General features: G+C 41.4%; 1 protein-coding gene across 3 annotated transcripts in view; it reads left to right on the top strand.

The window, feature by feature from the left end:
* The window catches only part of LOC107386025 (pbx/knotted 1 homeobox 2), a 340,801-nt gene that overhangs the window by 280,083 nt on the left and 47,160 nt on the right, over window positions 1-13,558 (top strand). For 2 of the 3 annotated variants that reach the window (XM_015960183.3, XM_054730427.2), the window contains one exon: window positions 1,802-1,905. The exons of the other annotated variant lie outside the window; for it this stretch is intronic. In XM_015960183.3, coding sequence (XP_015815669.3) covers window positions 1,825-1,905 — 81 coding nt within the window. In that variant the 5' untranslated portion in view covers window positions 1,802-1,824. The remainder of the gene's footprint in view (window positions 1-1,801; window positions 1,906-13,558) is intronic. 3 annotated transcript variants of the gene reach the window in all.

Raw genomic sequence — 13,558 nt, 5'->3', positions numbered from 1 at the left:
TAAAACTCAAGTGTGTTAAATGTGATGGGTTGTGAGGGTTCAGTTTTGGCCCCTCTTGTTTGTTATGTTTATCAATGACAGGACAAAATGTGTCAGATGCTAATTAGCACATTCACCCTGATGACACAATAATTTACTGTTTTGGACCCCCCCCCCCCCCCACCCACCCACCCACCCACCACCACCACTAAAGCTGTTGAATTCTTACAGAAAGCTGTTAATGAGGTCCAACAAACACTTCTGCAGTTAAAATTGGTCCTCAGTGCTGACGAGACTAAGCTAATGTTGTTTTCTAACTCTAAAAACGACCTCAAAGGATGCCCTCAGTGACCACTCTTGAGGGAAGCATCATGGAGGTGGTCCACACATATAAACACCTTGGTGTCTGGCTCCTTGACTTCCTCTCCTTCAAGCCCATGTAGATAATCTTGTGAAGAAACTCAAACTCAGACTGGGTTTCTTTTTTCTAAATAAACTGTTTTTCCTTTGAGGCACAAAAACGACTAGTTACTACAACATTTCTGTCTAATCTGGATTATGAAGACCTTTTGTACTTGAATGTCTCAGACCAGTGTCTTGGTAAGACTGGTGTGGTTCATCATGCCTCGCTGAGGTTTATCACTAACTGTAGACCACTGACCCATCATGGTGAGTTGTGTTCTCCAGTGGGATGACCTTCTTTGTCCACCAGGAGGTTGGAACATTCGTACACCTTCATTTATAAGGCCATGCTTGGATTACTACCCACCTACATCTGTAACTTAATCTCACAGAGAAGTGTAACTTCTCACAGTCTGTGTACAAACGATCAGCTGATACTTTGTGTTCTGTTTGCTCGCACTGATCTGGGCTAAAGGGCTTTCGTTCTCTCTGCTCCTTCTGCATGGACCAGGCTGCAGGAAAACTGGAAATTAACCCAGTTTATCTCCTTGAGCACATTTAAAACCAGACTGAATAACCCTAACCTTAACCCTTGAGACGGATTCCCTGTATTGTAACTGCCTTCTGTAACTTAGTACATAAAATGTCTGTGTAACTGTAACTTTGTAACTGTAACTTTTTCTGCCTCTTGGCCAGGACTCCCTTGGGAAAGAGGTTTTTAATCTCAGTGGGACCTTCCTGGTTAAATAAAGACTAAATAAATGGTAACGCTTCCTTTTACAGTCCCCTAATTACTAAGTACTTACATGGTAATTACATAGTAAGTTAAAGTGTATAATTGTTTCTGAGTTCTTAAACAGTTATTGTCATGTAACACAGGTTCAATTCTAGTTTTTACTTTTATTAATCCTTCCCAGTAAATACTGCTTTACACAATAATTACACTTTATTACAATTTTACACTTTAATTACACAATATTACACTTTAACTTACTATGTAATTAGCATGTAAGCACTTAGTAATTAGGGGACTGTAAAAGGAAGTGTTACCAAATAAATAAAAAAATGAAAGATTTTTCTGTGAATAATGTTTTAATTTCAATGTGATTAAAGGTGTAGGCCTAACTTTCTGTTTCCTCACTCTACCAAAAATGAACCAAACTGTGAAATTTAAACCAAGGTTTGTGGATTTTAGGCATGCCATTTCACCTCTAGTCTGTATTATTACATCACTGGTCTGGTCTGGTTGCAGAACCAGACTGACAGCATGTTAAGTGGATTTCATGTTCTCTATATAAAAGATAGAATATGTTATTCACTTGTATTTATATATAGCAGCACCTAGTGGCTATATTCAAATAATTTTTGATTTACAAAACATTTAAGTTTTCCTGTTTTTGCATGTTTCTGTCTCTCCCAGCCTCAATGTGAAACCATCCCATAATGCAACATGTTCCCCCAGCACCTGCAATGACAATGATGGCCACCCAGAGTGTTCCTCCATTGTGTCAGGAAAGCCAACAGGTGAGGGAACATGAATGGCTCTTAATCGTTTTTGCTAAAATGATCAAAAAAAAAATCTCTTAAAAAATAAACTTGTAATGAATCTATACTAAAATTATACTGAAATACTCTCCTCAACAAAATTACACTAAAATTACTCTTTTTGTACATACGTTCACTCTGTTTAACTTCTTAAACTATTACTTTTTTCTTTTTTTACACAGTTTAGTTAAAAAGTAGCTTTTCACCTTACATGTTTCGATTAATGCCTCTAGTCATTATCAAAGTTTGCCAGTGTTGGTGGCGTCACTTCTGTTTATCTGCGAGCAGCAGAGGACGATGTCGCCCTCTACTGTCTGCGTCCTCCCAATGCCAACTCAACACATGAAAAATAGAACATCAGAGAGAGTGCGAGAAAGAAACAAGTCGAAGACATAAAAGAGCAGCAAAACAAGAAGCAGAAAGTCCAGTAAAAATAATCTCCCGTAGACCAAGGGAAAATCAAATAATGGACTGGGACAGTACACGGATCATAAACAAAGAACAACAAAGTTGGATCAAAATGCTATAGAAATAAGGAGATGTGGATACAAAACCATGAACAGAGATGATGGAGTATTCACATCGGATCATGCATGGGACAGTATCATCAGCAAGGACGCGAGCAGTAGAGGGCAACATCGTCCTCTGCAGATAAACATTAGTGACGCCATCAACATCAGCAAACTCCCATGATGACTAGACGCACCGGCATGCGACCGACAGAAAGGCCAAGGAGAGGCACAGACGACAAGGTCATTGGAACTGGAGCGTAAGGACTGATGTCTACGGCGCAGGGTGTGAGTGTCAAGATACAACCCTGGTCAACCACAGCCAAGTGAAGGCTTCCCCAAAGTTACAGAGACATGATAGAAACATCTGACCCAGTGTCTAAGATAGGATCACAGGTTAGCGACCCCTCAAGGGTCACTGGGATGTGAAGTTTCTGTTTGGGACCCTTGCGGATAATACTTCATAGAAGTTTAAGTTTCTCAGGTTTGTCCAGTGGGAAAGGGTGACTTGTCCCGCTGACAGATGAAGAGGATGGTCGAAGACCAGAACTGATGGATGCAACCTCACCAGACACAACTGGAGTCATGGGTGTCACGGGACATACCGTTGGGGCAAGTCCAACTGACGGAGGACTTGTCGTTATGAGAGTCATGCACAGGCACTACATGTGCAGGAAGATGTGCACCCTGGTCTGTAGCAGAAACGAGTATAACCTTTTTAGCCTTTCGTGAAGCGCTTACCAGGTCAGAAAGGACAGATTTCAGGACAGAGCTCAGGTCATCAGGAGGCCTGCTACCAGACCCAGCTCTTGACTTTGAAGCAGCAGGGCTGTGGTCAGCATGGTTGCGGCATAGTGAATAATGGTAAGGGCGAGGGTGGCAGTAACCAGAGTGGGACAATGGGACTCCATCCATGAGCACCAACGTTCTGAACCTGGGCTACTTTTAGTACTCACTGAATCTTTAGCAGAGGGGGAGTGTTTGGACCAAGAAGATTTTGGATACTTCAACCCCAGATACTGCTTCCTGGACTGTGACTTTGGAGATGCTCATGTCAGAGCGTCTTGAGGCTCGGTGTCAGGTGGGACCAAAAGAGAGGTGTTGGCTTGGGAAGTCTGACCTACAGAGGACTCTGAGTCAGCAACGCACTGAGTAGTCTTTCTGAAAACATTACCTGCCATTGCTCTGAGTTGTATCATGGTAGTTTTTTCAGTATTAAGGGTGCTCATTTGCATGCTTATGGAAGAATGCAGATTTTCAAGAAAACGTTTTTAAGGTCGCCATTTTCTACCATACCTGGTTCATTTTGATGACCAAAGAATACACGAAAAAGGCGGAAGTAGAACACAGTGTGGATTATTTGAGGGAAACGGTTTGAAATTGGCTAGTTTTAAACGTGCTGTTGTTGCTGTACCTGAGAATTCCTCCTTCAAAGCTTTGCAGAGGAGAGACTAGTCACTTTTGAACTCAGGCAGCTGATGATCAATGAAAATCAGAAATATGATAATGATGATGCAATGTAAGCTTAGATGTTACGTAACAAAACCTGATTAAGCATCTTAGAAACATGTGATGTCTGGGTTGTAAAATCAGTCTGACTGTATGGTTTAACATATCAGTTATTCATAGACCATCCCACGCCAGTGTGCAAGTCTAAAAACCCTTGTGGTGAAGGTCACTGTGCGATCCAGGGGGTCGGAGAAGTCAGTACAAACAGACTGCTGGTGGAGTTGGACTTCTGAGTATTTGGAGCACGTAGGCAGTGTTGGGCAAGTTACTTCAAAACTGTAATGCATTATTTATTACTTGTTACCCTCATTTTAAAGTAATTAATTACATTACAATATGACTGATTTTAAAATGTAAGGCATTACACTACTTTTGCATTACTTGAAGTAACTTTCACCAAAACAACTTCAATATGAATCTGGTAATCTGACGCTCAGTGAGGTTATGACATGTATGTGGAAAGTGATGTGGTGTCTGAGCTAGGATTGCTGTTAAAAACAGTCAGATATAATAACAATGCTTTAAAATGATTGTTTATTAAATGAAAGTAACAACAAGCTGTGCTCTCAGCACGCTGCCATCTTATATTAACTGAGCAGGGAGTGAGGTGGTGGGAGCTCCAAGCCTATATTTGCTTTGATCCCCAAATGCCTTGATACGGCCCTGGATGTGGGACTGACTTCTGGGGTGATCTGATTCTATCACACATATAAATATTAAATGCTTATATATTATTGCTTTTCACTGGTAAAAATGTGTATTGGGGATAAATCTACCTACTTTTTTCTTTTCAAGCACTTTGTTTTGTTTTCTTGATTTTATGTGAATAACTTCCTGCCCTTTCTCTCTCTAACCTTCCTGCATGCTGCATGTTTTCTCCGTCTTCCAGAAAAACTGTTTCCTAGATTTCCTACTTTCTAACTAAGCAGCCAAAGGGATCTACCGAACGCAAAAAAAAAAAAAAAAAACTAAAAAAGCTTTGTGTTGCGCTCCAGCAGCAATGAGTTGAAATCACTGGCGCACAGATTATGAACTCAGCTGAAAATTACATGAAGTACCAGAGAATATGGGCAGATATAAACGATCGCAAACGAATTGCTTTGTTTTGGTGGAGCGGTTTTGTGAATATAACAGCGGCCGCGCGCCGGACGCAGCTGGAGTATTTGAGCCATTACCGCTGCGTCCTTTCTGCTCATAGAATGCCCGCAAAGCTGAGTCCATAAATGACGTCATATATGTAGATACTGGATCTTTTTTCAGGCTTCCCGAAATTTGAATTTTTAGGAAACCCGCATCTTGATTCTGGGTTTAAAAGTGCGTTGTAATTACCGCGGAACTGACAATTGTACCGAGTAAATATTACCATTTTCTTTCCCTGTAATGCCTTACATTACCATATCACAGCAAAAAGCAATGCATTACAGTAGTTAATTACTTTTGTACCACGTTACTCCCAACACTGCACGTAGGTCTACCCCAAATCTGAACCTCTGGTCTGAAATACCTTCCAGGTGACTGCTGGAATCTGGCAGAACTATTTTGCATCTGATGCAGTTTGCAAAGTCGTTGCAAAGTGTCTTGATGTCTTGTGACATACCACAGGATAAATTAATAATAATAATACATTTTATTTCAACAGCGCCTTTCTGAACACTCAAGGACACTTTACAGAGATAAAATACACAACAATAAAAGATAAAACAGCATAAAACAAACAGACAGATTGGAGCAAAGAGAGTAATTATTGGAATGCCAGACGGAACAGGTGAGTTTTGAGTCTGGTTTTAAAGAGAGTGAGGGAATCAATGTTACGGAGGTCAGGAGGAAGTGAGTTCCAGAGCTGGGGAGCAGAGCGGCTGAAGGCCCTGCTCCCCATAGTGACCAGACGGAAAGGTGGGACTGAGAGGTGGATGGAGGAGGAGGACCTGAGGGAACGGGTGGAGGTTGAAGGATGAAGGAGGTCTGAGAGGTACGGTGGAGCTAGGTTATGGATGGCTTTGAATGTATATAGCAGAATTTTGAATTGGATTCTGGAAGTGACAGGGAGCCAGTGGAGCTGCTGAAGAACAGGTGTGATGTGGTGGAAGGAGGGAGTTCTGGAAATGATGCGGGCTGCCGAGTTCTGGAGAAGTTGGAGTTTATGGAGGGATTTGTGAGGAAGACCAAAGAGAAGAGCGTTGCAGTAGTCAATACGGGAAGTGATGAGGCTGTGGACAAGAATGGCGACCGAGTGAGTAGTGAGGGAGGGGCGTAGGCGGTTAATGTTACGTAGATGGAAGTAGGCAGACCGGGTAATATTGTTTATGTGGGACTGGAAGGATAGTGAGGAGTCGAGGATGACACCCAGACTCTTGACCTGAGGGGAGGGGGAAACTAAGGAGTTGTCGACGGGAAGTGTAAAGCTGTGGATTTTGGATAGAAAAGATTTAGTGCCGACAAGTAACATTTCTGTTTTATCACTGTTGAGTTTGAGAAAGTTTGATGTGAACCAGTCTTTGATTTCAGATAAACAATTGGTGAGGGAGGAAGGAGGAAGTGAAGAGGAGGGTTTGGAGGATACATAGAGCTGGGTGTCATCCGCGTAACAATGAAAATGGATGTCAAATTTACGGAAAATATTTCCCAGGGGAAGAAGGTAAGTGATGAAAAGGAGTGGACCGAGAACAGAGCCTTGGGGGACGCCAGTAGTGACAGGGAAGGGACGGGAAGTGAAGGATTTGAGTTGAATAAACTGAGTACGACCAGAGAGATATGAACGGAACCAATCAAGCGGGGTATGAGAAATGCCAAGGGAAGACAATCTATGGAGGAGGATGGTGTGAGAGATGGTATCAAAGGCTGAACTCAAGTCGAGGAGGATGAGAATGGAGAGCAGTCCAGTATCGGCAGCAGTGAGGAGGTCATTGGTGATTTTTATGAGTGCAGTTTCTGTACTGTGGCCAGGACGAAAGCCAGACTGGAAGGGTTCATAGAGGCTATTGAGCGTGAGATGAGCATGGAGTTGAGCAGAGATTATTTTTTCAAGGATTTTTGAAAGAAAGGGAAGATTTGAGATGGGACGAAGATTATTGAAATTATTGGGATCGGTGCCGGGTTTCTTTAATATTGGAGTAATAGATGCAGTTTTGAAAAGTGAGGGAACAATACCGGTAGAGAGGGAGGAGTGGATTATGGTGGTTATGAGAGGGAGAAGGGAGGTGAGACATGTTTTAACCAAAACTGTAGGGAGGGGGTCGAGAGAGCAGGTGGTGGGCTTGGATTTACAGATAATATCAGATATTTCGGATGAGGTGGGAAGAAGAAAGGAACAAAATGACTGGCCGGGTGAAAAAATCTCAGGGGGAGGGGAAGAACTTGGAATTAATTGCTGGTGTATGGAAGCAATTTTCTGAATAAAGAAGGTTAATAAAGAGTTACATGAGTCAGCAGAATACAGGTGGGGGGGTAGAGAGTCCGGGGGATGAAAAATATTGCGCATTATTGAGAACAGAGTCCTGGAGTTGCCTTCATTGGAGGAAACCAATCCAGAGTAGAAAGCAGATTTTGTATGTTTAATTGAGTCCAAGTATTGAAGCAGATGAGTTTTGTGCATTTCTTTGTGTATTGCAAGACCAGTTCGTTTATAGAGGCGTTCGAGTTGACGTCCTTTGGCTTTCATCTGTCGGAGTTCAGGGGTAAACCAGGGGGCAGAGTTAGTAAAGGAGACGGACAGAGTTTTGACTGGGGCAAGAGAATCCAAGATATTGTGGAGTGTGGAGTTATAATGAGAAACAAGATGGTCAGGAGAAGCAGAACTAGGGATGGATATAGTGTTAATAATAGATGACAGGGTGTCTGGGTTAATGTTTTTGATATTGCGGAATGAGATGTGACGGATAGGCTTAGTTCTTAAAGAGCAGAGGGGGATGTTGAATGACAGAAAAAAGTGATCAGATATATTTACATCATTAGCAGAACAGTTAGATGGGGTTAAACCAGAGCAGCAGATTAAATCAAGAGAGTGACCTTTAATGTGCGTGGGAAAATTAGAATATGTTTGAAAATCGAAGCTGTTGAGGCAGGAGGAGAAGTCTCTGGTGAGGGGGAGGTTCAAGTTGTCCATATGAATATTTATATCACCAAGCAGAATGACATTGGGGGAGAGGGTAGTGAGCTGGGTGAGTAATGAGGAGAAGTCATTTAAAAAGTCACTATTGGGCTTGGGTGGGCGGTAGATCAAGGCTATAACTGTAGGAGTGGGACCGGGTATTTGAAAAACAGAAGATTCCATGGAGCTGAAGGCAGGAGTGGAGACAGGCAGCACCTTCCACTTCTCGCGATAGAGCAGCGCGAGACCGCCCCCGCGACCGGAGCCACGTGGATAGGAAAGGTAAACAAAGCCGGGGGGAGCGGAAGCGTTAAGTTGGGAAAAGTCGTTAAGTTGCTGCCAGGTCTCCGTGAGCCCGATGAAGTCCAGTTTATGGTCGGTGATGAGGTCCTGAATGAGCTGACCCTTGTTTGTGAGAGAGCGGACATTCAGGAGGCCGAAGTTGACGGTATTGTTGTGGTTGAAGGTTGCTGTCTTCGCCAGGCTGGCTAGCGAGCGAAGGTCCGCAGTCCGGCCAGTGTTGAGGCGAGGATGACGAGTTGTGGACCAGTATGAGGTGATTGAGTGAGAGTTATCCAGCTGGAAGTTACGGCGAGACCCACGATGGATGTATCTCCGGCGGGGAGGAAGGACGATCTCCGGGTGGAGCTGTAATGCTACCGGCGGAGGCACAGAGAGATGCCCGCGTAGCAGGAGGAGATCAGCCGCCGTGTACTGGAACAGAGCTGCCCCAGGTTGGAGGAGAAGGGACAGGGCAGACCAGAGGAGGGTCAACCAGATAAATAACTTGCAGGTCCACATGATGAACAGCGGTGGTCAGCTAGCCGATAGCAGCGGGTCAACAGCCGGGAGGAGTGAGAGGTAGGTTTAGTCCGCTTGTACACCCAAACAATAAACTGACAACCAAACAGGATCCAATGGAGGCAGAAAAAATATAACACCCGCTTAGGACATCTACAATGTAGTGCTCCATAAAAAGTAAAACACGATAAAATCACGTTAAAATCACCGGTGAGCAGCGGCTGCAAAAACGCGCCAGCGTCCACTCATTCGCTGCCAGCCATTTCCTGATCAGTAAAGCCCTTCGCTGCCAGTGTTTCTCACCATTTTTATAGTTTTTTAAGAGCCACAGAACATTGCGCACTAGGATGATGTCGATACCAAAACAAACAAAACAAAGAAGAGACTCACCTCTTACATCAGGAAGAATCGGTGCTTTTCGAGCTTTATCCATTCTTTCATAATCCATTGTTGAATTGTGATCGGCAGAAGCTTTTGCGGTTCACGCCTCACTTTTTTTACAGCAGCAGCCCAAAACGATCTCCTAACACATGGATTTTCTGTCACGCTGTCCTGTCAACCCCATTCTGTTCAGTCGTGTGTCCATGTTACTTGCTCCCACCTTCCCATCACCCAATCACCCAAGATCCCAGCTCCTCCTGTATTTAAACCCTGTCAGTCCTTTCTGTCTTGTCGGTTCATTGTTATATTGTCCTGCGTATTCCCTATTAAATCCTCGTTAAATATTCCAGTCTGTCTGGCTGCCTGCTTCTTCCCCTGCATTTGGATCCTCACCTCCGCTCCACTCACCTGCATGTCTTGACATTTTCTGCTTCCTGATCATGTGACTTGTGATGTACACGGATGAAGATCGGCTTTAGAGCTGAGATGTTTATTCTCACGGTGTGGGGGCTCGTTCTGATGCCGACACAGTAAAAAAAAAAGCAAATTGGCAGTTATTGAGTTAAGAATACTGGGTCAAGATCATAGATTCCATATTGGCCCCAGGATGTCAGAGTGGCTGACCGTATAAGTATGGCCTGTAAGTTCGAAAGTTAACTTCTGGTCATTTAGATGAAATACATGGCCTTTTGGTACGGTACACAGGAGATTGACTAAGAAGTTTCCTTTTCTGAATTTCAGGTCCAAAGATGAGAACTTCAGTCTTGTCTTGATTTAAAAGCAGAAAGTTTTGAGTCATCCAATTTTTATGTCTTCAAGACAAGCCTGTAATCTAACTAACCGATTAGGCTCATCAGGGTTAATGGACAGATATAACTGAGTATCGTCAGCATAACAGTGGAAGTTTAGCCCATGCTGTCCAGTGATTTTACCAAATGGAAGCATATATATATATATATATATATATATATATATATATATATATATATATATATATATATATATAGTAAAAAGAATAGTTCTAAGCACTGAACCCTGTGGTACTCCACAAGTAACCCTGAAGTATGAAGACAATTTGTCATGTACATTTACAAAATGAAATCTATCAGGCAGGTAGGATTTAAACCAGCCTAGCGCTGTTCCTTTGATCCCTACAACATGTTCAAGTCTTTCTAAAAGAACATTGTGATCAACTGTGTCAAAGGCAGCACTGAGATCTAACAAGACTAGAACAGACACAAGATTCTTATCTGAGGCCATGAGAATATCATTTGTAACTTTCACTAATGCAGTTTCAGTGCTGTGATACTCTCTAAAACCAGACTGAAATTCCTCAAACTAGTGCTGGACAACATGGAAAAAATCTTATCAATAAAAACAATAATTATCTTATCGATCAATATCAATAATTATAGAAAATTCTATGAAAATTGTAGAAAATAGATTTTAAGTGCAGCCCTGGCCATTTCATGTCATTACTTTATGATAAAAAGAAGTTGGTTGCATTACCATAATTGTTTTTTTAATTGATTCTCTGCAAATTTTGCAAACCATTGTTTTTCTTTTGTCAGACTTGTAAGAATGACAATATTGCTGCAATGGTGAAATACTGTGAGTTTTTTGGGACAGTTTCTTCCACCTCTCCTTGCTGCAACATCTTGTTTAAGTGACATTGCTGTCTTAGATTAGGTTTGAAAGGGGAGGGCTTGGTGACGGAGCATGCATGGGTGTAAGATACAGTTCGTAAGTTTTAGTTTTTATGTATTTTTATGCTGTGCTTTTTTATGTATTTTAATTCTGTGAAATTTGGTCAGTTCTATACTGTTGTAAGGTGCTATATATAAAAAGTTGGCTTAGCTAAGTAATGACTCTAGTATAAAGCTATTCATAACTTTTTATTAAAGTTTTTATTGATCCATTATTTTTCTATTGAACCACATGTCTATCGATCGCTATATATCGTTATTGTATTGTTGTCCATCCCTACCTCAAACAGATCGTTAGTGTTTAGATTCTCATATACTTGATTGGCCACTGTTTTCTCAAAGACTATGGATAAAAATGGAAGGATAGGTATTAGTCTGTAATTCAGTCGGCCATCTGGATCCAGATGACAACAAATAGTAAGTAATTAAATAAGTAAATTTTATTTATAAAGCACTTACCACAGACATAGAATCCCAAAGTGCTTCACATAGATCAAAACAAAATAAAACAAAGTCATACAATCATAATGAAATAGATTAACATCAGAAAAAATAAAGTCATAAAATTATAAAATACCATAAAACAAATGAAAGACGATACAAATTTAAGTTAAAAATAAGAAAATAAAAGATTTAGGTCAAAGCAGCTTTAAATAAAAGGGTCTTTAGCTATTTTTAAAAGTGTCCAGACTGTCAATGCTGCGTAAGGATAAAGGAAGATAATTCCAGTCGGGGAGCAACCGTCTGGAAGGAGCGATCACCTCGACTTTTGTATCTGGTCTTTGGAACTTCTAGAAGGTTCTGGTGTGTGGACCTGAGGGCTCGGGTTGGAGCATAAGGCTTTAACAGTTCAGTAACATAGGGAGGAGCTTGACCATGTAGAGCCCTGAAAGTTCTAGTCAGGATTCTAAAATGAACACTAAAGTTAACGGGTAACCAGTGCAGAGACATTAGAATAGGAGTGATGTGTGCTCTTCTGTTTGCTCCAGTTAGGACCCTCACTGCAGAGTTCTGGACCTTTTTGTTAACATATGTGACGAGTGTGTTACAGTAATCTAGACAGGAGGAGATAAAGGCATGGATAGCCACTTCAAGTTCATGTTTTGTCACCAACCTTCACAGTTTGGAGATATTTCTTAAATGATAAAAACAGTTTTGGACCAACGTTTTTGAGTGGCCTTCAAGAGACATTGATTGGTCAAAAACATCCAAATTCCTTAAGTTCGTCTTGACGGCAGAGGATAAATTACCAAGTGTTAGACTAATCAGGGAAACCATGCTCTCAGGGGCAATAACCAGACATTCAGTCTTTTCAGAGTTTAATTGGAGGAGGTTATCTTCTAGCCAGCTTGTGATAGCTGATAGACACTCTAGTAATTCAGGCAGAGTGTAGAACTCAGAATCCGTAAGGGAGTAGTACAGCTGAATGTCATCTGCATATAGGTGATAAGAGATATTATGAAAAGAATCAATTATCTGTCCAAGGGGGTGTATGTACAGTAGAAACAACAGTGGACCCAAAACAGAGCCTTGGGGTACCCCACAAAACACATGGGTAGAATCTGACATGATTTGGTTTATACAGACACTGTAACTTCTGTTAGAAAGGTACGATCTAAACCAGTCTAGAACAGTTCCAGAGATCCCCACCGAGCCACCAAGTCTGTTAATTAAGGTGCTGTGATCAACAGTGTCTAAAGCTGCAGAAAGATCTAACAATACTAACACTGTGAATTCCCCTTTGTCTGCAGCCATCATGATGTCACTGGAAACTTTAAGCAAAGCTGTTTCTGTTGAATGCTTTTTACTAAATTCCAGACTGGAATTTATCATAACTGTTGTGTAGTTCCAGAAAAGTAATCAGTTGATCTGCCACAACCTTTTCCAGTATTTTAGAGATAAAGAGTCATTTAGAAATGGGGTCTGTAGTTTTTAGGCTGAGATGAGTCCAAACTTGGTTTTTAATGATGGGTTCAATAACTGCATGTTTGAAAACAGATGGTACAGAGCCAGATTGTAGAGATAAATTAATAAAATCTACAATGCATGGGCAAATTTGGTCAAACTTCCTGATGAACGAAGGTAGTAGGAATGAAATCAGCAAAATAGTCATTCCATTGGAAAATAAATCATACTCTCGGTTTTTTTCCTTCTTAAACTAAATGCAGTTTTTTTAGCTGAAAACAAATCTGACATTGTAAACATTTAAAGAAAAACAAATCATTCACTTTAATCTCAAGAATAAGTCAGATCTTAGAGTTCAGACTCTTTTCTCAGGACTCTGACAAAAAATTACTTTTTTCAGAAGCCCTAATATCTTATACCTGACGTTCCATTATTTCAACGTTTCTTTAATGTCCTCTAAAGGGTTAGGCTTGCATGTATGTACAGCACAGCCTCAACCCTGTTTGAAAGCAACACACTTTTTGTGACTCGAATTTCCTGTGCCATTTCACACCGTTCTGGCTACGTAGCATAGAAAATGACTGCCAAAAATCGCAAAAGACTGGCAGACTTGTCCTGAACAGGTTTAACCTCAAGTAAACACTCTCCGTGTCCTTGTTGTAGCAGCATTTTTTCTCACTGCAGTCTTCTCTCTGTCCATCATGCTCTTTCTGGGTTTGTTTGTTTTCAATCGG

The sequence above is a fragment of the Nothobranchius furzeri genome, chromosome 10 (assembly GCF_043380555.1).
Source record: "Nothobranchius furzeri strain GRZ-AD chromosome 10, NfurGRZ-RIMD1, whole genome shotgun sequence".
In the NCBI taxonomy this organism is placed as follows: Eukaryota; Metazoa; Chordata; class Actinopteri; order Cyprinodontiformes; family Nothobranchiidae; genus Nothobranchius; species Nothobranchius furzeri.
Note: the sequence above shows the minus strand (reverse complement) of the source record. Positions and strands in the feature narration are given on the sequence as shown.